General features: G+C 56.0%; 1 protein-coding gene across 3 annotated transcripts in view; it reads right to left on the bottom strand.

Moving 5' to 3' along the window:
• STK36 (serine/threonine kinase 36) overlaps window positions 1–24308 on the bottom strand; it is a 68557-nt gene that overhangs the window by 5504 nt on the left and 38745 nt on the right. For all 3 annotated transcript variants that reach the window (XM_077479081.1, XM_077479083.1, XM_077479084.1), the window contains 8 exons: window positions 23526–23620; window positions 23378–23438; window positions 17446–17556; window positions 11652–11726; window positions 10705–10864; window positions 8053–8200; window positions 7135–7297; window positions 899–1621 (listed from right to left, as the gene is read on the bottom strand). In XM_077479081.1, the coding sequence (XP_077335207.1) occupies window positions 899–1621; window positions 7135–7297; window positions 8053–8200; window positions 10705–10864; window positions 11652–11726; window positions 17446–17556; window positions 23378–23438; window positions 23526–23620 (1536 nt within the window). The remainder of the gene's footprint in view (window positions 1–898; window positions 1622–7134; window positions 7298–8052; window positions 8201–10704; window positions 10865–11651; window positions 11727–17445; window positions 17557–23377; window positions 23439–23525; window positions 23621–24308) is intronic.

Below are 24308 nucleotides of genomic sequence, written 5' to 3'. Positions count from 1 at the left end.
CCAGACTACGGCGGTGCAGAAGGACGAGGACAGTCGCTCAGTCTACGGCAGAGGACGAGAAGGACAGTCGCCCAGTCTACGGCGGAGGAGGAGGAGGACAGTCGGCCAGTCTATGGCGGCAGAGGAGGAGGACAGTCACCCAGTCTACGGCGGAGGACAGTCACCCAGTCTACGGCGGAGGAGGACGAGAAGTACAGTCTCCCAGTCTAGGGCGGAGGAGGACAGTCACCCAGTCTATGGCAGCGGAGGAGGAGGAGAAGTACAGTCGCCCAGTCTATGGCGGAGGAGGAGGAGAAGGACAGTCACCCAGTCTAGGGCGGAGGAGGACAGTCACCCAGTCTATGGCAGCGGAGGAGGAGGACAGTCACCCAGTCTACGGCGGAGGAGGACGAGAAGTACAGTCTCCCAGTCTATGGCGGAGGAGGAGGAGAAGGACAGTCACCCAGTCTAGGGCGGAGGAGGACAGTCACCCAGTCTATGGCAGCGGAGGAGGAGGACAGTCACCCAGTCTACGGCGGAGGAGGACGAGAAGTACAGTCTCCCAGTCTAGGGCGGAGGAGGACAGTCACCCAGTCTATGGCGGAGGAGGACGAGAAGTACAGTCGCCCAGTCTATGGCGGAGGAGGAGGAGAAGGACAGTCACCCAGTCTAAGGTGGTGGAGGAGAAGGACAGTCGCCCAGACTACGGCGGTGGAGAAGGACGAGGACAGTCGCTCAGTCTACGGCAGAGGACGAGAAGGACAGTCGCCCAGTCTACGGCGGAGGAGGAGGAGGACAGTCGGCCAGTCTAGGTTGGAGGAGGAGGACAGTCGCCCAGTCTACAGAATAAGGAGGAGGAGAGTCTCCCAGTCTACAGAGGAGGACAGCTGCCCAGTCTATGGAGGAGGATGATAGTTACCTGCCGTACATCAGAGATGCCACTGAGGCTCCGTAGAGCGATAAGGGAGGCCAGCCGGACGGGTTCCTCCTGGTCTGTACACGCCGAGTTGAGAAGCAGCTGTGGCACCTTACGGGTGAGCAGATGAGGACTTCTTGTTTCGGTGGAGGCAGTACCGAGGTTCCCCAGGGCATTGGCTGCATGAACTCGGGTTTTGGCTTGGGGATCTTTCAATAGTGAGAGGAATTTAGTGGTGGCAGCCGTTAGCCAGGAGTCTTCCGTACAGGACTTGTGGAAGGCGCAGTTTCCCACAGCAAAGGCTGCGGATCTTCTCACTCTGGTGTCTCTGTCAGAAAGACAGTCCAGAAGTTTATCCACCAGAGTTGCTGAAACGGATTCACCATGACGTGCCAGATTACCGAGCAGTGTACAGGCCGCAGTCTTCACCTCTGTCTGTGGGGTCTGGAGAAGACCGCACAGAAGCGGGTCCCAATCCTCTAACATGGTTTGCACTAGGTGGAGGTTGGCTGGAGAGGCTCGGATCAAATGACTCAAGAGGGTCAGAAGCTGAATGACGACATTGTCCAGTCCGGAGTGCAGGGCACGCCCCAACCAGTAGGTGGCATCATTAGAAGACAAGACATAGACAGAAAATTCTGAGAGAAAAGTATTTTCCATTAGCACCAACCGGCAGATCAGACACAACGGCATCTCCACCAAGTCTGCAGGGAGTCTGGTACATGCCTGCAATGTACAAACAGATATGTGAGAAGGAGCTCTGCCATCACCGGCACGGGTTCAAACCATCCCCAACAATCCGCCATGTCAGCTGGCACCATATTCCCAACAAATGGGCCACGTCAGCTGTGACGGGAGTGAGTTTGGGCGGGGGGTAGTAGTGTATTCAGGTTTTGTGCTGACCTAAGCCTGACTAAACTTGCGCACCCCCCAATCTAAATATGACCCACCCCCCTTCCTCTTTGAGATCCAATTGTCATCTTCATGGGAAGAGGACAGACGGACGCCACAGGACGAGGACAGAGAGGGACACCGCAGGAGGAGGACAGAGAGGGATGCAGCATCAGACCCCCCACTAGCACATAACCTCTCCCCTCCCAAAACACCCAGCACATATTCCCTTACTCCATGTATGCATCTGTTATCTGTCCCCCCCACCTTCCCAGTTACTATGTCCCACTCCACTGTAAACTATACACAGACCAGCAGCACGGCTCTTGCAGTCGTGTCCCTCCTCTGTGGCTCCTCCTCCTCCTGCCTGTGTAAACTAGAACATTGGAGAAGAGGAGGAGGAGCAGAGGACTTTGTGTGGCTGAGAGTGGGGAGAGAGATGTAGGCTGCTACGGAAAGTGGATCGCCGCTTGTGGGACCCTGGGCAGCAGATGTCCTGGGTGGCGGTCAATAAGGCCTAGGAGAATGTCAGGTTAGGCACTTCCTAATGGCTCAGTCCCTGGGAACAGTAACGGATAATGGCCAACAGAACCGGTGAAACCGCAACAGTGATCCCTCCAGCTGGACATTTGCTCAATCTGGGTTGCCCAGGCTGAATCTAGTCAGTAGTGTAGTATGTCTGTCTGTACCCTGGCAGTGGCCCCATCTTTCTCCCCCTCTGGTGGTGCGGGCACAGCGTGGCTCCTACTAAAACGGCTTCCTGGCCCCCTTCGTACCCGCGACACCACTGCACTCTTCAGCTATACTCCCCTGATGGTGGCTCTGCATGCGGGAATCGGGAGGAGGGTGCGGGTGCCTTTTTTGTGGGGGGGGGGCCTTGTTGAACCCAGCTTACCTTAGAGAGCTCTGGAAACCCCTTGTCCACCTCCCCTGCCCCCCATGTGCAAGTAACCCTGTGTCTATTAGGGGCACAGGGTGACCGAGAACCCCAGTTGGGTCTGCACTAACCAGACTCGCTGTACAACCACTCCGGACTCAGCATTTCCTTTTACCTGTTATCCCGGAATCTATATGTGTGGTTTGTGCTGAAGGAATGAAGGGGCTCTTTCACTTTGGACAGCAATATTTCTGAACAATATTCCTCAAGAATATATGAAGATAAATTCCACCTTTCTGACTACTGGAATATTGTAGGAGAGTCTCATAGACCATTGCTAGATAGAAAAATGGGATACAGCCACCTCAATGTATTATTTGTCTGCCTTGGGAGCAACCTGTTATGGGATGTATGTGTATTAGCTGGCGGGGGGGGGGGGGGGGGGGATGGGGTTCCCCAGCAGTCCTGTCTGAGGGTCTCTTGTTACTAAATGTAGTTTATCCTGCCCTGTGTCATTATACAAACACAAAGAGGGGACAAAGTCTTTTTGTACCTGTGTTTGAATAAACAGTCTTATACTTCTTACCACCCTACACTGATGTCTCGACAAGGGACTGGGTGGGCTAAGGGATCTTGGATCATGCTGGTACCGGGCAAGGGACGCTTATATGGCAGACATACTCCTCTTGAGTATGGGGTCCATCAGCCGGCACCATATTCCCAGGGCAGATACTTGATACAGGGAAGGGTCACAAGAAGAGTACTGGCAATGGAACATGTACAGCAATGACTACATTCATGTGATGAGCACTTACCTTATTTAACGACAACCCTCCCCAATTATCATATGGAGATGGGGGAGGGTATAGACTAGACCAACCAGTGATGGGGCGGTAGGGAGGCTATAGACCAGCCAGCCAGAGATGGGGGAGGGTACAGATCAGCCAGCCAGAGATGGGGGAGGGTATAGACCAGCCAGCCAGAGATGGGGGAGGGTATAGACCAGACATTCTCAACTAGGGTTCCTCCAGAGGTTGCTAGGGGTTCCTTGAGTTCAGGCTTATTGACCTCCCAATTGATGGCGCCTATGTGGTTGCAGGACCAGCACCACGTGGTAAAGCCAGCAGCATGGGGACAAATCATCTTTACAGATATCTGTGGGGGTCACATTCTTCCTACTGGCCACAAATGTTTTCTATGAAAATTCTATTTTAGTACTTACTGTAATATTCCGCATACCTTTCCTGGAGTGTTTTAAGGGACACAGGAATTCCTAAACTGTTGGGTTATACCGCCCCCTACAGGAGAAATGGACACCAACAACAAAAAATGGTCATCAGGATAATCCCGCTCACAACCATCATGCCTCCATTTTGTAGCAGTAGTATCAAAGAAGTATCCAGAGCATTCAGTAAACAGACAGGAGGGACCAGTGTCACAGGAATCCGTAGAATGTCGGGGTATTCAAAGGCAGTCCAAGTCTGAGGGTGGGGGGGGGGGGTTCTGGATGGACATGGCAGCAAAGGTCAATATGGCCAGCAGGCCAATAGCAAACTAGTGATTGCCTGCAGCTCTGTCACCTGAAGGTCCCAACAACAGAATGTGGCCTCAGATGATGAGGCCTGAATATCCACTTGGCAGAAATAGGAAGTAGAGGAAATGACAAGAGAAGATGAGGAAGAAGCAGTGCATTCTGGAAAAAGTTTCCTGATGCTGAAAAGAGAAAAAACGCAGTCCCAGACTGGCCCAGGAAAGGGTGGACCTCCTTCAACACTAGAAGGTTGGGTGATGGTCCCCTTGAGTCTCCTTAGGACAGAGGAGAGAGGAGCTGGTAAGAACCTCTACAGGGTCCACCTGCAATACAAGAAGGAAGGGCCACACTCAAAGCCTGAACTACATCCAGACAATGGAGGGACATTTTACTTTTGTGGAACTGGAAATGGTCAGAGGGATGGAAGAACAATATTCTAGTTGAGGCAAAACGACCTTATGTAAGGAGGAAGTGCTGGACCTCAATGTCACCTTTTCCCCATACAAACTTGAGAAAATTGAATCTTGAAGAGAGCCAAACATTGGTTGGATCCATCTCTAGGAATGAGAGAGACCAGGGGGAAGCCCCGAGACTCACACTAAGGGAAGTACATCTTCCATGTCTGATGAGCCACAGTTTGGAAAGTAGCTGTTCGCATTATAGGAGACACAATCTGTGACCCCAACTCAGGGTCAGCAAAGGTTTCAGCAGCAAAGCGCCTGTGACGTAAGATGACAAAACGGTCCTGGAGACGGCACATGCCAGCGATCTGACAAATCCCACAGAGCCTCCATCAGGAGTCTTATCAGGTCAGTGGACCAGGTTTATCTGAGTCAGTCCAGAGCAAGAATGACTGAAATGCCCCCCACCTCAATCCTGCAAAAGAACAGCCTGGATGTTTTAGGGGATGAATAGATCCAGGTGAACTGATCCGAGTCAGTTTTTTAAACCTGAAGGCCAGGAGATTCACATTCAGCATCTCCCACCTCCGACACACAACCTGGAGACCTCAGGGTGGTCCAGGGACTTCCAACTGACAGGTCTGCCCATCCATTGCCTAAGCAGAAACAAACAATAATGTGAAGCTTGACCCAGGACAGGATCCTTGCCATCTACCTTACCATGGTAAGCCCTCCGATGTATGTCATGGTTATGTGCAACTTCATTTGGATCTGATGACCTTTCAGCAAATGACTCCCCAAATTTCAGGACGGTGAGACTCAGGTGGCAAACAAGTCCTCTGCAGCAACAGGGTGCCCCGGGGCGTCTCTCCAGCCCGACAGGCTGTAATCCATCAGGAGGATCTTCCAGCATATGGGGTGAAGACATTTCCCAATTGCAGAACCAGAACAGCCGGGTCCTTGGTGCCAAACAGATTGTTCTGTGTAGGGACCGGATAGCTTTTCTCACGACTTAGGAAGGTGGTGAAGTAGAGGTCTGGAGTGAGGCAGATAACACCGTCCAGTGATCAGGCCCTGAACCTTCATACAGCAGAATGGGGGACTCCGGGACAGGAAGCCCCAATCACAGACCAGAAGTGTGAAGATAATCTGGAGGAAGAAATAATCTGGTGGATTTGTGTCCAGGACTACATTCTGATACAATCAAAGAGTCAGACCTAGAAATGATTTTCTAAAGTTCAGGATCCACCCAAACCACTAACTTAGGGACAGTCCAGGGCACATGGGCCAACAAAAGCCTGCATGGGCCGTTCCCTCAACAGAAGACAGCTAAGAGAACCACACTGGGGGTGCCAGGAGAGCGCAGAGGGGCCAATACTAGAACACCCGAGGAACAGACCAGGGTGGAAGGTTAGGGCTGAGAAGATGAAGACAAGCAAGTCTGTGTCTGATGTCCAGAAAAGTCAGAGCATTGCCCGGGAGAAGGGAGGCAATGTCCGATATGGGAAAATTGGAATCCTCGGAGCCTGAACCTTTTGCCACAGAAACTGGGGAAAGGACACCATGACAGAACTCGATGGAGAGACTTCCAGGAGCCCCGACTGCGTGGAAAGACTTCCAGGAGCCCCGACTGCGTGGAAAGACTTCCAGGAGCCCCGACTGCGTGGAAAGACTTCCAGGAGCCCCGACTGCGTGGAAAGGCTTCCAGGAGCCCCGACTGCGTGGAAAGGCTTCCAGGAGCCCCCGACTGCGTGGAAAGACTTCCAGGAGCCCCCGACTGCGTGGAAAGACTTCCAGGAGCCCCCGACTGCGTGGAGACGCTTCCAGGAGCCCCCGACTGGGTGGAGACGCTTCCAGGAGCCCCCGACTGGGTGGAGACGCTTCCAGGAGCCCCCGACTGCGTGGAGACGCTTCCAGGAGCCCCCGACTGCGTGGAGACGCTTCCAGGAGCCCCGACTGCGTGGAGACGCTTCCAGGAGCCCCGACTGCGTGGAAAGGCTTCCAGGAGCCCCGACTGCGTGGAAAGGCTTCCAGGAGCCCCCGACTGCGTGGAAAGGCTTCCAGGAGCCCCCGACTGCGTGGAGACGCTTCCAGGAGCCCCAACTGCATGGAGACGCTTCCAGGAGCCCCCGACTGCGTGGAGACGCTTCCAGGAGCCCCCGACTGCGTGGAGACGCTTCCAGGAGCCCCCGACTGCGTGGAGACGCTTCCAGGAGCCCCCGACTGCGTGGAGACGCTTCCAGGAGCCCCCGACTGCGTGGAGACGCTTCCAGGAGCCCCCGACTGCGTGGAGACGCTTCCAGGAGCCCCCGACTGCGTGGAGAGGCTTCCAGGAGCCCCCGACTGCGTGGAGACGCTTCATGGATGGAGAGATGATGGTTGTGGGTGGGGTTATTCTGGTGACCATTTTTCCTGTAGGGGGCAGTATTACCCAACAGTCAGAGAATTGCCATCATGTAGATATGATTTTAGGGGATCCTCGGTAGAGAGATTTCTGTATCTGGACTAGAAGGGAGTTAGTAATACATTTGGGGGTCACCTGTAGGAGGGAAGTGACAATGTGCTGCTGTTGGAGGGACCCTTCTATCTCCCTCATGGTTTCAGGGGGGACATCCTGGGAAAGGGGGATGCAGAGTAACTGAGAGACGAGACAAACGACATCGGAGAGCGTCCCGGAGACATCCCATCCATTCACCTGACAGCTGTGGAGAGAGAGAGAGCCAGGATCAGACACTCCTTATCTGATTGGTGATAGTATGGGGAGGAGTCTCTATAGGGAGGGGCCCCGTACATTACCATCAGAGCCTCCCGGACTGACTATAGGGAGGGGCCCCATACATTATCATCAGAGCCCCCCCCAGACTTACTATAGGGAGGGGCCCCGTACATTACCATCAGAGCCTCCCGGACTGACTATAGGGAGGGGCCCCGTACATTACCATCAGAGCCCCCCCCAGACTGACTATAGGGAGGGGCCCCATACATTATCATCAGAGCCCCCCCAGACTGACTATAGGGAGGGGCCCCGTACATCATCAGAGCCCCCCCCGGACTGACTATAGGGAGGGGCCCCGTACATCATCAGAGCCCCCCCGGACTGACTATAGGGAGGGGCCCCGTACATTACCATCAGAGCCCCCCCTGGACTGACTATAGGGAGGGGCCCCGTACATTACCATCAGAGCCCTCCCGGACTGACTATAGGAAGGGGCCCCGTACATTACCATCAGAGCCCCCCCTCAGACTGACTATAGGGAAGGGCACCGTACATTACCATCAGAACCCCCCCCCCCCCCGGACTATAGGGAGGGGCCCCATACATTATCATCAGAGCCCCCCGCGGACTGACTATAGGAAGGGGCCCCATACATTATCATCAAAGCCCCCCGGACTACTGACTATAGGGAGGGGCCCCATACATTACCATCAGACGTGATGCAGAGGGGAGGAGACTTACGCTTCTGTCACATGACCCAGGAAGGCGGGGCTCAGCAGACGATTCAGCACACCAATCACAACACTTTGTGGTTTTCCCAGCAGATGGAGGAAACTCTCCAGAGACTTCATGGAGATCATGAGCGCCACATGGAGGAAGGTGACCACTCCTGCAACATAAGAAGGCATGATGGGACCCCGAGAGACCCCTGCTCCGATCCCCGACTCATCCCACATTATTCCAACTGGAGGATCTCTGCTCCGATCCCCGACTCCTCCCACATTATTGTAATTGGGGGATCTCTGCTCCGATCCCCGACTCCTCCCACATTATTCCAACTGGAGGATCTCTGCTCCGATCCCCGACTCCTCCCACATTATTCCAACTGGAGGATCTCTGAGCGCGTTCCCGACTCCTCCCACATTATTCCAACTGGAGGGTCTGCTCTGATCCCCGACTCCTCCCACATTATTCCAACTGGAGGATCTCTGAGCCCGTATCCGACTCCTCCCACATTATTCCAACTGGAGGATCTCTGCTCCGATCCCCGACTCCTCCCACATTATTCCAACTGGAGGATCTCTGCTCCGATCCCCGACTCCTCCCACATTATTGTAATTGGGGGATCTCTGCTCCGATCCCCGACTCCTCCCACATTATTGTAATTGGGGGATCTCTGCGCCGGTTCCCGACTCCTCCCACATTATTCTAACTGGAGGATCTCTGCGCCGGTTCCTGACTCCTCCCACATTATTCCAACTGGAGGATCTCTGCTCCGATCCCCGACTCCTCCCACATTATTGTAATTGGGGGATCTCTGCTCCGGTTCCCGACTCCTCCCACATTATTGTAATTGGGGGATCTCTGCTTCGGTTCCTGACTCCTCCCACATTATTCCAACTGGAGGATCTCTGCTCCGATCCCCGATTCCTCCCACATTATTCCAACTGGAGGATCTCTGCTCCGATCCCCGACTCCTCCCACATTATTGTAATTGGGGGATCTCTGCTCCGGTTCCCGACTCCTCCCACATTATTGTAATTGGGGGATCTCTGCTTCGGTTCCTGACTCCTCCCACATTATTCCAACTGGAGGATCTCTGCTCCGATCCCCCACTCCTCCCACATTATTCCAACTGGAGGATCTCTGCTCCGATCCCCGACTTCTCCCACATTATTGTAATTGGGGGATCTCTGCTCCGGTTCCCGACTCCTCCCACATTATTCCTACTGGAGGATCTCTGCTCCGATCCCCGACTCCTCCCACATTATTGTAATTGGGGGATCTCTGCGCCGGTTCCCGACTCCTCCCACATTATTCCTACTGGAGAATCTCTGCTCCGATCCCACGACTCCTCCCACATGATTGTAATTTGAGGATCCCTGCGCCGGTTCCCGACTCCTCCCACATTATTCCTACTGGAGGATCTCTGCTCCGATCCCCGACTCCTCCCACATTATTGTAATTGGGGGATCTCTGCGCCGGTTCCCGACTCCTCCCACATTATTCCTACTGGAGAATCTCTGCTCCGATCCCACGACTCCTCCCACATGATTGTAATTTGAGGATCCCTGCGCCGGTTCCCGACTCCTCCCACATTATTGTAATTGGGGGATCTCTGCTCCGATCCCCGACTCCTCCCACATTATTCCAACTGGAGGAACTCTGCTCCGATCCCCGACTCCTCCCACATTATTCCAACTGGAGGAACTCTGCTCCGATCCCCGACTCCTCCCACATTATTCCAACTGGAGGATCTCTGCTCCGATCCCCGACTCCTCCCACATTATTCCAACTGGAGGAACTCTGCTCCGGTTCCCGACTCCTCCCACATTATTCCAACTGGAGGATCCCTGCTCCGGTTCCCGACTCCTCCCACATTATTCCAACTGGAGGATCCCTGCTCCAGTTCCCGACTCCTCCCACATTATTCCAACTGGAGGATCCCTGCTCTGGTTCCCGACTCCTCCCACATTATTCCTACTGGAGAATCTCTGCTCCGATCCCACGACTCCTCCCACATGATTGTAATTTGAGGATCCCTGCGCCGGTTCCCGACTCCTCCCACATTATTGTAATTGGGGGATCTCTGCTCCGATCCCCGACTCCTCCCACATTATTCCAACTGGAGGAACTCTGCTCCGATCCCCGACTCCTCCCACATTATTCCAACTGGAGGAACTCTGCTCCGATCCCCGACTCCTCCCACATTATTCCAACTGGAGGATCTCTGCTCCGATCCCCGACTCCTCCCACATTATTCCAACTGGAGGAACTCTGCTCCGGTTCCCGACTCCTCCCACATTATTCCAACTGGAGGATCCCTGCTCCGGTTCCCGACTCCTCCCACATTATTCCAACTGGAGGATCCCTGCTCCAGTTCCCGACTCCTCCCACATTATTCCAACTGGAGGATCCCTGCTCTGGTTCCCGACTCCTCCCACATTATTCCAACTGGAGGATCCCTTCTCCGGTTCCCGACTCCTCCCACATTATTCCAACTGGAGGATCCCTGCTCTGGTTCCCAAATCCTCCCACATTATTCTAATGGAGTCTCTGCTCTGATCCCCGGCTCCTCCCACATTGTTGTACTTGGAGGATCTGTGCTGTGGTCCCTGGCTCCTCCCACAATATTGTAATTGGAGTATCTCTGCCCCTCCCCCTATAACTCACCACGCACGGACAGCAGGCTCCAGTCGGGTGGTTTGCAGTCACTCCCCCGCGGAGTGTCCCCTTCCAGCCGTGTTTTGGGGCTTCCAAATCCTAAGAGGAGCCAAACACTGCGCCAGAGCAAGGGCCCCTCATCTGACAGGCTGGCACTCAGCTCCTCATCCTGCAAAGGGCCACAGACAGTTCACAATGCAAATCACTACAGGGGGTCACACACACACACACACACACACACTCCATAAGACCCTACAGGGGGCCACACACACACACACACTCCATGAGATCGTACAGGGGGTCACACACACACACTCCATAAGACCCTACAGGGGGCCACACACACACACTAAATGAGATCGTACAAGGGGCCACACACACTCCATGAGATCGTACAGGGGATCACACACACACACTATGAGATCATACAGGGGGCCACACACACACTACATGAGATCGTACAGGTGGGTCACACACACACTATGAGATCGTACAGGGGGTCACACACACACACACACACACAATGAGATCGTTCAGGGGGCCACACACACACTATGAAATCGTACAGGTGGGTCACACACACACTATGAGATCGTACAGGGGGCCACACACACACTATGAAATCGTACAGGTGGGTCACACACACACTATGAGATCGTACAGGGGGTCACACACACACACACACACACACAATGAGATCGTTCAGGGGGCCACACACACACTATGAAATCGTACAGGGGGTCACACACACACACTCCATGAGATCGTACAGGGGGGGTCACACACACTATGAGATCGTACAGGGGGTCACACACACACTATGAGATCATCCAGGGGGTCACACACACACACTATGAGATGGTACAGGGGGGTCACACACACACACACACTCCATGAGATGGTACAGGGGGGTCACACACACTATGAGATGGTACAGGGGGTCACACACGGGGTACCTGGGTCAGGTGTTGGAGTAGAAGGTGGAAGGTCCAGTCATGTAATCCGGACCCCAGAGGAGGGCAGACACTGACCTGAGGAGGAAGGAATGTGACATGAGGACACGGATTCCGCATGTGCATCCCCAGCAGTAGATGAACTCTGATATCTCATTGTGAGATAAATTGTTGAGAAAATCTGGTCCCCAACCAGAGATGTCAACCAAAAAGAAAGAGCGAGGGGACTATTACGGTGCAGTTCACAAAATATAAAACATTGAAAAAAACAGACATAAAAAAAATTATTATATCAATTTATTTAAATAAAAACATTTGACAGTACAAATGATCCACAAATGGTGTAAGAAATGACGTATTTCGACTAGTTTCGCTTTTTCAGCTTCCTCAGGAAATACATATGTCTAAAAATATATGTAAAAATCACAATTAGATATGTGGTTAATAGTAATATGTTATCAAAAGATACGATGGGGAAAAGTTACAATATGAAAGAAACATTGCACAGGGACTTACCCAAGCACCCGTGTCCCCGAAAACAGCTCAGGTAACCAGGAGGAGTCTCCCCCCGGCGACTGGGAGAGGTATTGTACCTGACACCAACCGAGATCTATATGGAGATATTTAAGTTGATTCATGGTTTGTACTTGTCATAAGACTTTTCTTGGGTGACACCCATGCGTGAGATTTATCTCCATCACCAGGGGTAAAACGGTGTGATTAGAAAAATTGGAAGTACCAATTAAGGTGAAACAAACCATGTGCAGTGAAAACGGACTAAGGTAAACCCCCCGAAAAAAAGGGGGGAAAAGAAAAGGAAAAAGATAAGCAACAATGGGAAAAGGAGGGACGAAGCGGGTTTAAAGGTATAAGCATAGTGGGGGAACAGGGGGGTTTACCTTAGTCCGTTTTCACTGCACATGGTTTGTTTCACCTTAATTGGTACTTCCAATTTTTCTAATCACACCGTTTTACCCCTGGTGATGGAGATAAATCTCACGCATGGGTGTCACCCAAGAAAAGTCTTATGACAAGTACAAACCATGAATCAACTTAAATATCTCCATATAGATCTCGGTTGGTGTCAGGTACAATACCTCTCCCAGTCGCCGGGGGGAGACTCCTCCTGGTTACCTGAGCTGTTTTCGGGGACACGGGTGCTTGGGTAAGTCCCTGTGCAATGTTTCTTTCATATTGTAACTTTTCCCCATCGTATCTTTTGATAACATATTACTATTAACCACATATCTAATTGTGATTTTTACATATATTTTTAGACATATGTATTTCCTGAGGAAGCTGAAAAAGCGAAACTAGTCGAAATACGTCATTTCTTACACCATTTGTGGATCATTTGTACTGTCAAATGTTTTTATTTAAATAAATTGATATAATAATTTTTTTTATGTCTGTTTTTTTCAATGTTTTATATTTTGTGAACTGCACCGTAATAGTCCCCTCGTTCTTTCTTTTTGGTTGACATCTCTGGTTGGGGACCAGATTTTCTCAACAATTTATCTCATACTTATTTGGGATGAAGGTGCTTTTTGTAATGTTCCAATTGTAATCTAATATTACATTGTGAGGCCATCCATAACTTACTCTGATATCTCATTGTTGGCTTCCTGGTATACGGATCATGGAGTGTCTGTATACAGTATATATACAGTGCCTGGAAAAAGTATTCCAAAAACATAAATGTATTTATTGGGATTTTATGTGATGGACCAACACAAAGTGTCACATAATTGTGAAGTGGAAGGAAAATGATACAAATAAATCTGTGAAAAGTGTGGGGGAGGGGCATTTGTATGGCGCCCCCCGGAGTCAATACTTTGTAGAACCCCCTTTCTCTACAAGTCTTTTTGGGGGTGTCTCTACCAGCTTTGCCCATCTAGAGAGGACATTTCTGCCCATTCTTCTTCTTTGTAAAATATCTCAAGCTCTGTCAGATTGCATGGAGAGTGTCTGTGATCAGCAATTTTCAAGTCTTGCCACAGATTCTCAATGGGATTTAGGTCTGGACTGTGACTGGGCCATTCTAACACATGAATATGCTTTGATGTAAACCATTCCATTGTAGCTCTGGCTGGATGTTTCGGGTCGTTGTCCTGCTGGAAGGGGAACCTCCGCCCCGGTCTCAAGTCTTCTGCCGACTCTAACAGGTTTTCTTCTAAGATTGTCCTGTATTTGTCTCCATCCATCTTCCCAACTCTGACCAGCTTCCCTGTCCCTGCTGAAGAAAACCATCCCCACCACCTGATGCTGCCACCACCATGTCTCATGGTGGGGATGGTGTGTTCAGGGGGATGGGCGGTGCTAGTTTTCCCCACACATAGCGTTTTGCTTTTAGGCCAGAAAATGACCAGTGACACTTGCCGGTAACAGGGTTTCTGGGAAGTCTTCCGAGACAACACCCTGAAATGACTGGTCCACCTGACAGGAAACACAATCAAAGAGGTTAAAACCCCTGCCCCTCCCCCGTGCCCCTCAGTTGTGAAGAAGTATTGACCCACACCAATACACGAGAGTGAAAATAAACACCATGAAAAACTCTTATACAATATAATACACATAAAAAAGAGCGGGTGGGAAGTAGGCCTACCGTCCTGGAAGACTTCACAGAAACGCCATTGCCGGTAAGTGTAACGGGTCATTTTCTCAAGTCGCCTTCCAGGACGACACCCTGAGAGAAGAGCAAGTAGCTCAGGCCTACCTTAGGGCGGGACAACCGCGTGTAGGACCTTCCTAGCAAACGCCAAATCCTGAGGGGACAGCAAGTCCACTCCATAATGGAATTGTCCATGTAGCGGCCTTACAGATCTGCCCCACCGAAGCTCCAGCCCTTTCCGCCCAGGAGGTTGCCAGAGATCGAGAGGAATGTGCCTTAAGTTCTTTCAGGAAAGCCGGACCCGAATGCTCATAGGCTAAGGAACGAGCATGTCTAATCCTGTTGTGATTAAAATGGTATTTCTATATACCTGACAAAGACCAGCTAGAGGTATAATTAACGCAATTACAATACTCAGGAAACCCTTTACTTAACACTGCAGTGCTAAGGAGACAACAAGAAGGTGATGAGTCAAGATTACAGTTCAGCAGTTGTCTGGTGGATTGTGGGAGGGGCTGCATTTTATATGTACCCTTATCAGCCAATCATTGCATAGAACATGGGTGTGGTTAATACAGAGGTGTACATTACATATCATCATTACATATCATTAATTACGTCATCTGCTTCTGAATCACAGTCATGGGATATGTGGCTCAGACATATTGTGACACAATTTCTTTATTTAGACAGTACAGAACAAAACTGCCTATGCAAGCTATATCTTCCTATGTGCATGTCCACAGAAAACTGCCATAGTCTGCAGATACAGAGTTTAAGCTAATAGGTTAACCCCAGTTAATGTTATGTGAACTTATAAAGATGGAGTCACTCTGGTTCAGCCATATCACAACAAATCCATCTTGCTATGGATGCTTTAGAATGCTTGGTGGCCTTTCTTTTGGCCAAAAAAGTTAAACAGATGGCTGGACCTTCAAAACGCTTAAAAATCTCTTTTTAACCCTCCTAGGTTTAGTAGGGAATTTCTTCCCCTTTTCGCTAGATCTAGCAAGAGCGCGATCTAAACTGGTACCGAATAGGAGGGAACCTTCAAAAGGGAGGCCACATCAACGGGTTTTAGATGAACTATCTCCGTCCCAAATTTTGACCCAGAGGGCTCTCCTAGCTGAACTTAATAAAGGCACCGGATTTGGCGGTTGGATGTACTGTCTCAACCGTTCCGTCCGCTAAATAGGCAACAGCACTACGTATCACCTCCAACTCATCTAGACTTGGAGGTCCGGGACACGGGATCCCTTCATTTGGATATCCACATGTCAGCATTTCTTGCTACGCAAGCCGAGGCCAATGCAGGGCTCATAGCCGCAGCATTGGCCTCCCAGGCCCTGCGTAAAATAGCCTCAGCCCGCCAATCCATCTGATCTTTGATGTTACCAGCATCTTCAATGGGAACGATTGGACTGTTTGGAAACCTGAGCCAAGGAGGCGTCTAATCGAAGAGTTTTGAAAAACTTCTCCTCATCCTCCTCAAAGAGGCATCTACGCTTCCAAGCTTTGAATTTGAAAAGCTTCTTTTGGGGTTCCTTCCACTCCCTTAGGAGGATATCCTTGAGGGCAGAATGTACTGGAAGCACTCTGGCTTGGGGCTTATCTAGGGCTCTATACATTTTGTCTTGAGCAGAGACTTGAGTGGTGGGCTCCTGTATCTCTTCAGACGTCTATTTAGCTCCAAGAAGAGCCGCCTGCTCCTCCTGGACTGTGTCCTTTTAAGTGTATCCATTTGTGCCGCCATTTTGCCGGAGACTAGAAATGACGTGGAGCTCTGAGATCTCTCCCGGCTCTGGGAGGATCACAGCCCACCGCGGTCACAAGCACTCGCTGCCTCTCCCGTCCCCTCTAGCAGGGATATGACGCTGCAAAGGAAGGGGGAAGACGTCTCACACCCAGCCTAGCCGGGGGCTGACCGCTGCTCTAGGAGAAAAAAAAAGAAAGGACACCCAGGCTCCTTTTCTGTATGGCATCCGCACAGCTAAGAAGGGAGGCAGGAAAGTATCCCCTGAAGTTCTGGGTACACAATTGTACCCAGGGCCCTTCACTCCCTAGGGGGGGCTCTTCCTAGCAGGGGTGTAACCCAATGCTGCCCCCCCCTAAGGAATATGAATGGGGAAGCCCCCTAGGAAGGATAGGGGGGACCCAGAGGCGTCTCAAGCTTTTGGTCCGGCTCCCAGGGGGAGACCACAAGCCCAAAGCTTCAGGTCTATGGGAAAAAACGGTTTTGCTGTGGGGAAGCAATCAATAACCGAGGAGCACGGGGGAGGGATGGGGTTTTACCTCTTTGATTGATTGTTTCCTGTCAGGTGGACCAATCATCACACAGTGGTCTCCTCTGAGCAGATCACCTTCTTCCACATGTTTGCTGCCCCCTCCCCCACATGGCTTCTCACAAACTACAAACAGGACTTCTTATGACTTTCTTCCTCCAATGTCTTTCTTCTTGTCACTCTTCCATAAAGGGCAGATTTGTGGAGAGACGACTAATAGTTGTCCTGTGGACAGATTCTCCCCCCTGAGCTGTGGATCTCTGCAGCTCCTCCAGAGTTACCATGGACCTCTTGGCTCTTCTCTGATGAATGCTCTCCTTGCCCGGCCCGGTCAGTTTAGGTGGACGGCCATGTCTTGGTAGGTTTGCGGTTGTGCCATACTCTTTCCATTTTCCGATGATGGATTGAGCTCCGTGAGATGGTCAAAGCTTGGGGGATTTTATTATAACCCAACCCTGCTTTATACTTCTCCACAACTTCATCCCTGACCTGTCTGGTGTGTTCCTTGGCCTTCATGATGCTGTTTGTTCACTAATATTCTCTAACAAACCTCTGAGGGCTTCACAGAACAGCTGTATTTATACTGAGATTAAATGACACACAGGTGGACTCTATTTACTAATCAGGTGACTTCTGAAGACAATTGGTTCCCCTAGATTGTAGTTAGGAGTATCACAGTAAAGGGGGCGCCATACAAATGCCCCTCCCCCCACACTTTTCACATATTTATTTGTATCATTTATTATTTTCCTTCCACTTCACAATTATGTGACACTTTGTGTTGGTCCATCACATAAAATCCCAATGAAATTTCAAGGGGTATGAATACTTTTTCAAGGCATGGTATAATATAATATAATAAAAAAAGAAAAAAGGGACACTGGCGGGGGAGGGGCAGACTCACCGGCGTGATCTCGGAGAGACTTATTCTCATGGCGCTCAGTAGGACATCCTGGGACAGGAGGTCCCCCTCACCGCAGTCATGGAGAGACGCCGCCAGCACCGTAGCCGCAGCCTGAGGGGGAGGAATAAAGTAATAAGATTCCAAGAATGAAAACTCCTGTGTGCTTCGGCTCCGATGGAAGAAGCTCTTCAGGATTTCTGTGCCTGTAAAGCTGGATGGGCCATAAATGACAGCTTCACCGGGGCCTTCACACACAGGCGCTGCTCACTGCACAGATCCCATACAGTCTAGCCGGATCCGGTCTGTCACTGTGATACACAACACCGGCATCCCGACACACTCACAACACCGGCATCCCGACACACTCACAACACCGGCATCCCGACACACCGGCATCCCCACCACCCCCTCCACACCGCCATCCCCGGGACACCGCCATCCCCTCCACACCGGCATCCCCACCACACCGCCATTCCCGGGACACCGCCATCCCCTCCACACCGCCATCCCCGGGACACCGCCATCCCCTCCACACCGGCATCCCCACCACACCGCCATTCCCGGGACACCGCCATCCCCTCCACACCGGCATCCCCGGGACACCGCCATCCCCTCCACACCGGCATCCCCACCACACCGCCATTCCCGGGACACCGCCATCCCCTCCACACCAGCATCCCCGGGACACCGCCATCCCCTCCACACCGGCATCCCCACCACACCGCCATTCCCGGGACACCGCCATCCCCTCCACACCGCCATCCCCGGGACACCGCCATCCCCTCCACACCGCCATCCCCTCCACACCGCCATCCCCGGGACACCGCCATCCCCTCCACACCGGCATCCCCACCACACCGCCATTCCCGGGACACCGCCATCCCCACCACACCGCCATCCCCGGGACACCGCCATCCCCTCCACACCGGCATCCCCACCACACCGCCATTCCCGGGACACCGCCATCCCCTCCACACCGGCATCCCCACCACCCCCGACACACCGGCATCCCCACCACACCGCCATCCCCGGCATCCCCGACACACCGGCATCCCCGACACACCGGCATCCCCGACACACCGGCATCCCAGACACACCGCCATCCCCACCACCCCTGACACACCCGCATCCCCTCCACACCGGCATCCCCGACACACCGGCATCCCCGACACACCGGCATCCCCGACACACCGGCATCCCGACCACACCGCCATCCCCGGGACACCGCCACCCCCGACACACCGGCATCCCCACCACACCGGCATCCCCACCACCCCCGACACACCGGCATCCCCACCACACCGCCATCCCCACCACCCCCGACACACCGGCATCCCCGACACACCGGCATCCCCGACACACCGCCATCCCCACCACCCCCGACACACCCGCATCCCCGACACACCGCCATCCCCACCACCCCCAACACACCGGCATCCCCACCACCCCCAACACACCGGCATCCCCACCACCCCCAACACACCGGCATCCCCACCACCCCCAACACACCGGCATCCCCACCACCCCCAACACACCGGCATCCACTCCACACCGGCATCCCCTCCACACCGGCATCCCCGACACACCGCCATCCCCACCACCCCCGACACACCCGCATCCCCGACACACCCGCATCCCCGACACACCGGCATCCCCGACACACCGGCATCCCCACCACCCCCGACACACCCGCATCCCCGACACACCGGCATCCCCGACACACCGGCATCCCCGACACACCGGCATCCCCACCACCCCCGACACACCCGCATCCCCGACACACCAGCATCCCCGACACACCGGCATCCCGACCACACCGCCATCCCCGACACACCGGCATCCCCGACACACCGGCATCCCCACCACCCCCGACACACCCGCATCCCCGACACACCGGCATCCCCGACACACCGGCATCCCCGACACACCGGCATCCCCACCACCCCCGACACACCCGCATCCCCGACACACCAGCATCCCCGACACACCGGCATCCCGACCACACCGCCATCCCCGACACACCCGCATCCCCGACACACCGGCATCCCCACCACACCGGCATCCCCGACACACCGGCATCCCCACCACACCGGCATCCCCGACCACACCGGCATCCCCACCACCCCCGACACACCGGCATCCCCGACACACCGCCATCCCCACCACACCGCCATCCCCACCACCCCCGACACACCCGCATCCCCGACACACCGGCATCCCCACCACACCGGCATCCCCACCACCCCCGACACACCGGCATCCCCACCACACCGGCATCCCCGACACACCGGCATCCCCACCACCCCCGACACACCGGCATCCCCACCACACCGGCATCCCCGACACACCGACACACCCGCATCCCCGACACACCGGCATCCCCGACACACCGGCATCCCCGACATCCCCACCACACCGGCATCCTGACCACACCGCCATCCCCGGGACACCGCCATCCCCTCCACACCGGCATCCCCACCACACCGCCATCCCCGGGACACCGCCATCCCCGGGACACCGCCATCCCGACCACACCGCCATCCCCTCCACACCGGCATCCCCACCACACCGCCATCCCCGGGACACCGCCATCCCCGGGACACCGGCATCCCCACCACACCGCCATCCCCACCACACCGCCATCCCCACCACCCCCGACACACCCGCATCCCCGACACACCGGCATCCCGACCACACCGGCATCCCTGACATCCCCACCACACCGGCATCCCGACCACACCGCCATCCCCGGGACACCGGCATCCCCGACATCCCCACCACACCGGCATCCCGACCACACCGCCATCCCCGGGACACCGGCATCCCCGACACACCGCCATCCCCGGGACACCGCCATCCCCTCCACACCGGCATCCCCACCACACCGCCATCCCCGGGACACCGGCATCCCCACCACACCGCCATCCCCGGGACACCGCCATCCCCTCCACACCGCCATCCCCTCCACACCGCCATCCCCGGGACACCGGCATCCCGACCACACCGCCATCCCCTCCACACCGGCATCCCCACCACACCGCCATCCCCGGGACACCGGCATCCCCACCACACCGCCATCCCCGGGACACCGCCATCCCCTCCACACCGGCATCCCCACCACACCGCCATCCCCGGGACACCGGCATCCCGACCACACCGCCATCCCCTCCACACCGGCATCCCCACCACACCGCCATCCCCGGGACACCGCCATCCCCGGGACACCGGCATCCCCACCACACCGCCATCCCCACCACCCCCGACACACCCGCATCCCCGACACACCGGCATCCCCAACATCCCCACCACACCGGCATCCTGACCACACCGCCATCCCCGGGACACCGCCATCCCCTCCACACCGGCATCCCCACCACACCGCCATCCCCGGGACACCGCCATCCCCGGGACACCGGCATCCCGACCACACCGCCATCCCCTCCACACCGGCATCCCCACCACACCGCCATCCCCGGGACACCGCCATCCCCGGGACACCGGCATCCCCACCACACCGCCATCCCCACCACACCGCCATCCCCACCACCCCCGACACACCCGCATCCCCGACACACCGGCATCCCGACCACACCGGCATCCCTGACATCCCCACCACACCGGCATCCCGACCACACCGCCATCCCCGGGACACCGGCATCCCCGACATCCCCACCACACCGGCATCCCGACCACACCGCCATCCCCGGGACACCGGCATCCCCGACACACCGCCATCCCCGGGACACCGCCATCCCCTCCACACCGGCATCCCCACCACACCGCCATCCCCGGGACACCGGCATCCCCACCACACCGCCATCCCCGGGACACCGCCATCCCCTCCACACCGGCATCCCCACCACACCGCCATCCCCGGGACACCGGCATCCCGACCACACCGCCAACCCCTCCACACCGGCATCCCCACCACACCGCCATCCCCGGGACACCGCCATCCCCGGGACACCGGCATCCCCACCACACCGCCATCCCCACCACCCCCGACACACCCGCATCCCCGACACACCGGCATCCCCGACATCCCCACCACACCGCCATCCCCGGGACACCGGCATCCCCACCACACCGCCATCCCCGGGACACCGCCATCCCCTCCACACCGGCATCCCCACCACACCGGCATCCCCGGGACACCGCCATCCCCGGGACACCGGCATCCCGACCACACCGGCATCCCCGACACACCGCCATCCCCGGGACACCGCCATCCCCGGGACACCGGCATCCCCACCACACCGCCATCCCCGGGACACCGCCATCCCCTCCACACCGGCATCCCCACCACACCGCCATCCCCGGGACACCGCCATTCCCTCCACACCAGCATCCCCACCACACCGGCATCCCCGACACACCGCCATCCCCGGGACACCGCCATCCCCTCCACACCGCCATCCCCGGGACACCGCCATCCCCTCCACACCGGCATCCCCACCACACCGCCATCCCCGGGACACCGCCATCCCCGGGACACCGCCATTCCCTCCACACCGGCATCCCCGGGACACCGCCATCCCCTCCACACCGGCATCCCCACCACACCGCCATCCCCGGGACACCGCCATCCCCGGGACACCGGCATCCCGACCACACCGGCATCCCCACCACACCGCCATCCCCGGGACACCGCCATCCCGACCACACCGGCATCCCCACCACACCGCCATCCCCACCACACCGCCATCCCCGACCACACCGGCATCCCCGGGACACCGCCATCCCCGGGACACCGCCATCCCCGGGACACCGCCATCCCGACCACACCGCCATCCCCACCACACCGCCATCCCCGACCACACCGGCATCCCCACCACACCGCCATCCCCGACCACACCGGCATCCCCACCACACCGCCATCCCCGACCACACCGGCATCCCGACCACACCGGCATCCCCAGGACACCGGCATCCCGACCACACCGGCATTCCGACCACACCGCCATCCCCGACCACACCGGCATCCCCACCACACCGCCATCCCCGACCACACCGGCATCCCGACCACACCGGCATCCCCAGGACACCGGCATCCCGACCACACCGGCATTCCGACCACACCGGCATCCCCGACACACCGGCATCCCCGACCACACCGGCATCCCCGACACACCGGCATCCCCGACCACACCGCCATCCCCACCACACCGCCATCCCCGACCACACCGCCATCCCCGACCACACCGCCATCCCCGACCACACCGCCATCCCTGACCACACCGGCATCCCGACCACACCGGCATTCCGACCACACCGCCATCCCCGACACACCGGCATCCCCGACCACACCGGCATCCCCACCACACCGGCATCCCCACCACACCGGCATCCCGACCACACCGCCATCCCCGGGACACCGACATCCCGACACACTCACAACACCGGCATCCCCACCACACCGGCATCCCCAGGACACCAGCATCCCGAGGACACCGGCATCCCCGACACACCGGCATCCCCGACACACCGGCATCCCCGACACACCGGCATCCCCTCCACACCGCCATCCCGACCACACCGGCATCCCCAGGACACCGGTATCCCGACCACACCGGCATCCCGACCACACCGGCATCCCCGGCACACCGCCATCCCCGGGACACCGCCATCCCCGGGACACCGCCATCCCCGGGACACCGCCATCCCCTCCACACCAGCATCCCGACCACACCGGCATCCCGACACACCGGCATCCCCACCACACCGGCATCCCCACCACACCGGCATCCCCACCACACCGGCACACTCACCACACCGGCATCCCCGGGACACCGGCATCCCCACCACACCGGCATCCCCGGCACACTCACCACACCGGCATCCCCGGCACACTCACCACACCCGGCACACCGGCATTCCAGACACACTCACCACACTGGCATCCCCACCACACCGGCATCCCCGGCACACTCACCACAAGAGACGGAACACTGCAGGTCAGAAGACGGGGGAGGGCGCCCTCTGCTGGTGACAACCTGTGACACAGACATGATTAGTAATGTGACCCCTCCCCCCACCCCCACCATTAATGTGAGAATAGAGACTACGCTAGAGGGACTCACGTGTCCGGGAGGGACTGAAGACGGAGGGCGAGGACTGACACCAGGAAGAGGGACACTTCGGTTATGTGAATACGAGAGACATCCCAGAGATGAACCTGAAATACAAACCCAGCAGTCCCAGTGACACCATCTTCTCCATCACCATCCCCAGTGACACCATCTTCTCCATCACCATCCCCAGTGACACCATCTTCTCCACCACCATCCCCAGTGACACCATCTTCTCCACCACCATCCCCAGTGACACCATCTTCTCCACCACCATCCCCAGTGACACCATCTTCTCCACCACCATCCCCAGTGACACCATCTTCTCCACCACCATCCCCAGTGACACCATCTTCTCCACCACCATCCCCAGTGACACCATCTTCTCCACCACCATCCCCAGTGACACCATCTTCTCCACCACCATCCCCAGCGACACCATCTTCTCCACCACCATCCCCAGCGACACCATCTTCTCCACCACCATCCCCAGCGACACCATCTTCTCCACCACCATTCCCAGCGACACCATCTTCTCCACCACCATTCCCAGTGACACCATCTTCTCCATCACCATCCCCAGTGACACCATCTTCTCCACCACCATCCCCAGTGACACCATCTTCTCCACCACCATCCCCAGTGACACCATCTTCTCCACCACCATCCCCAGTGACACCATCTTCTCCACCACCATCCCCAGTGACACCATCTTCTCCACCACCATCCCCAGCGACACCATCTTCTCCACCACCATCCCCAGCGACACCATCTTCTCCACCACCATCCCCAGCG

The sequence above is a fragment of the Lithobates pipiens genome, unplaced genomic scaffold, assembly GCF_037356315.1.
Source record: "Lithobates pipiens isolate NorthernLeopardFrog02 unplaced genomic scaffold, aLitPip1_a1.2 Scaffold_132, whole genome shotgun sequence".
NCBI lineage: Eukaryota > Metazoa > Chordata > Amphibia > Anura > Ranidae > Lithobates > Lithobates pipiens.
The sequence above is the reverse complement of the archived record's forward strand: the minus strand, read 5'-3'. Positions and strand labels throughout refer to the sequence as shown.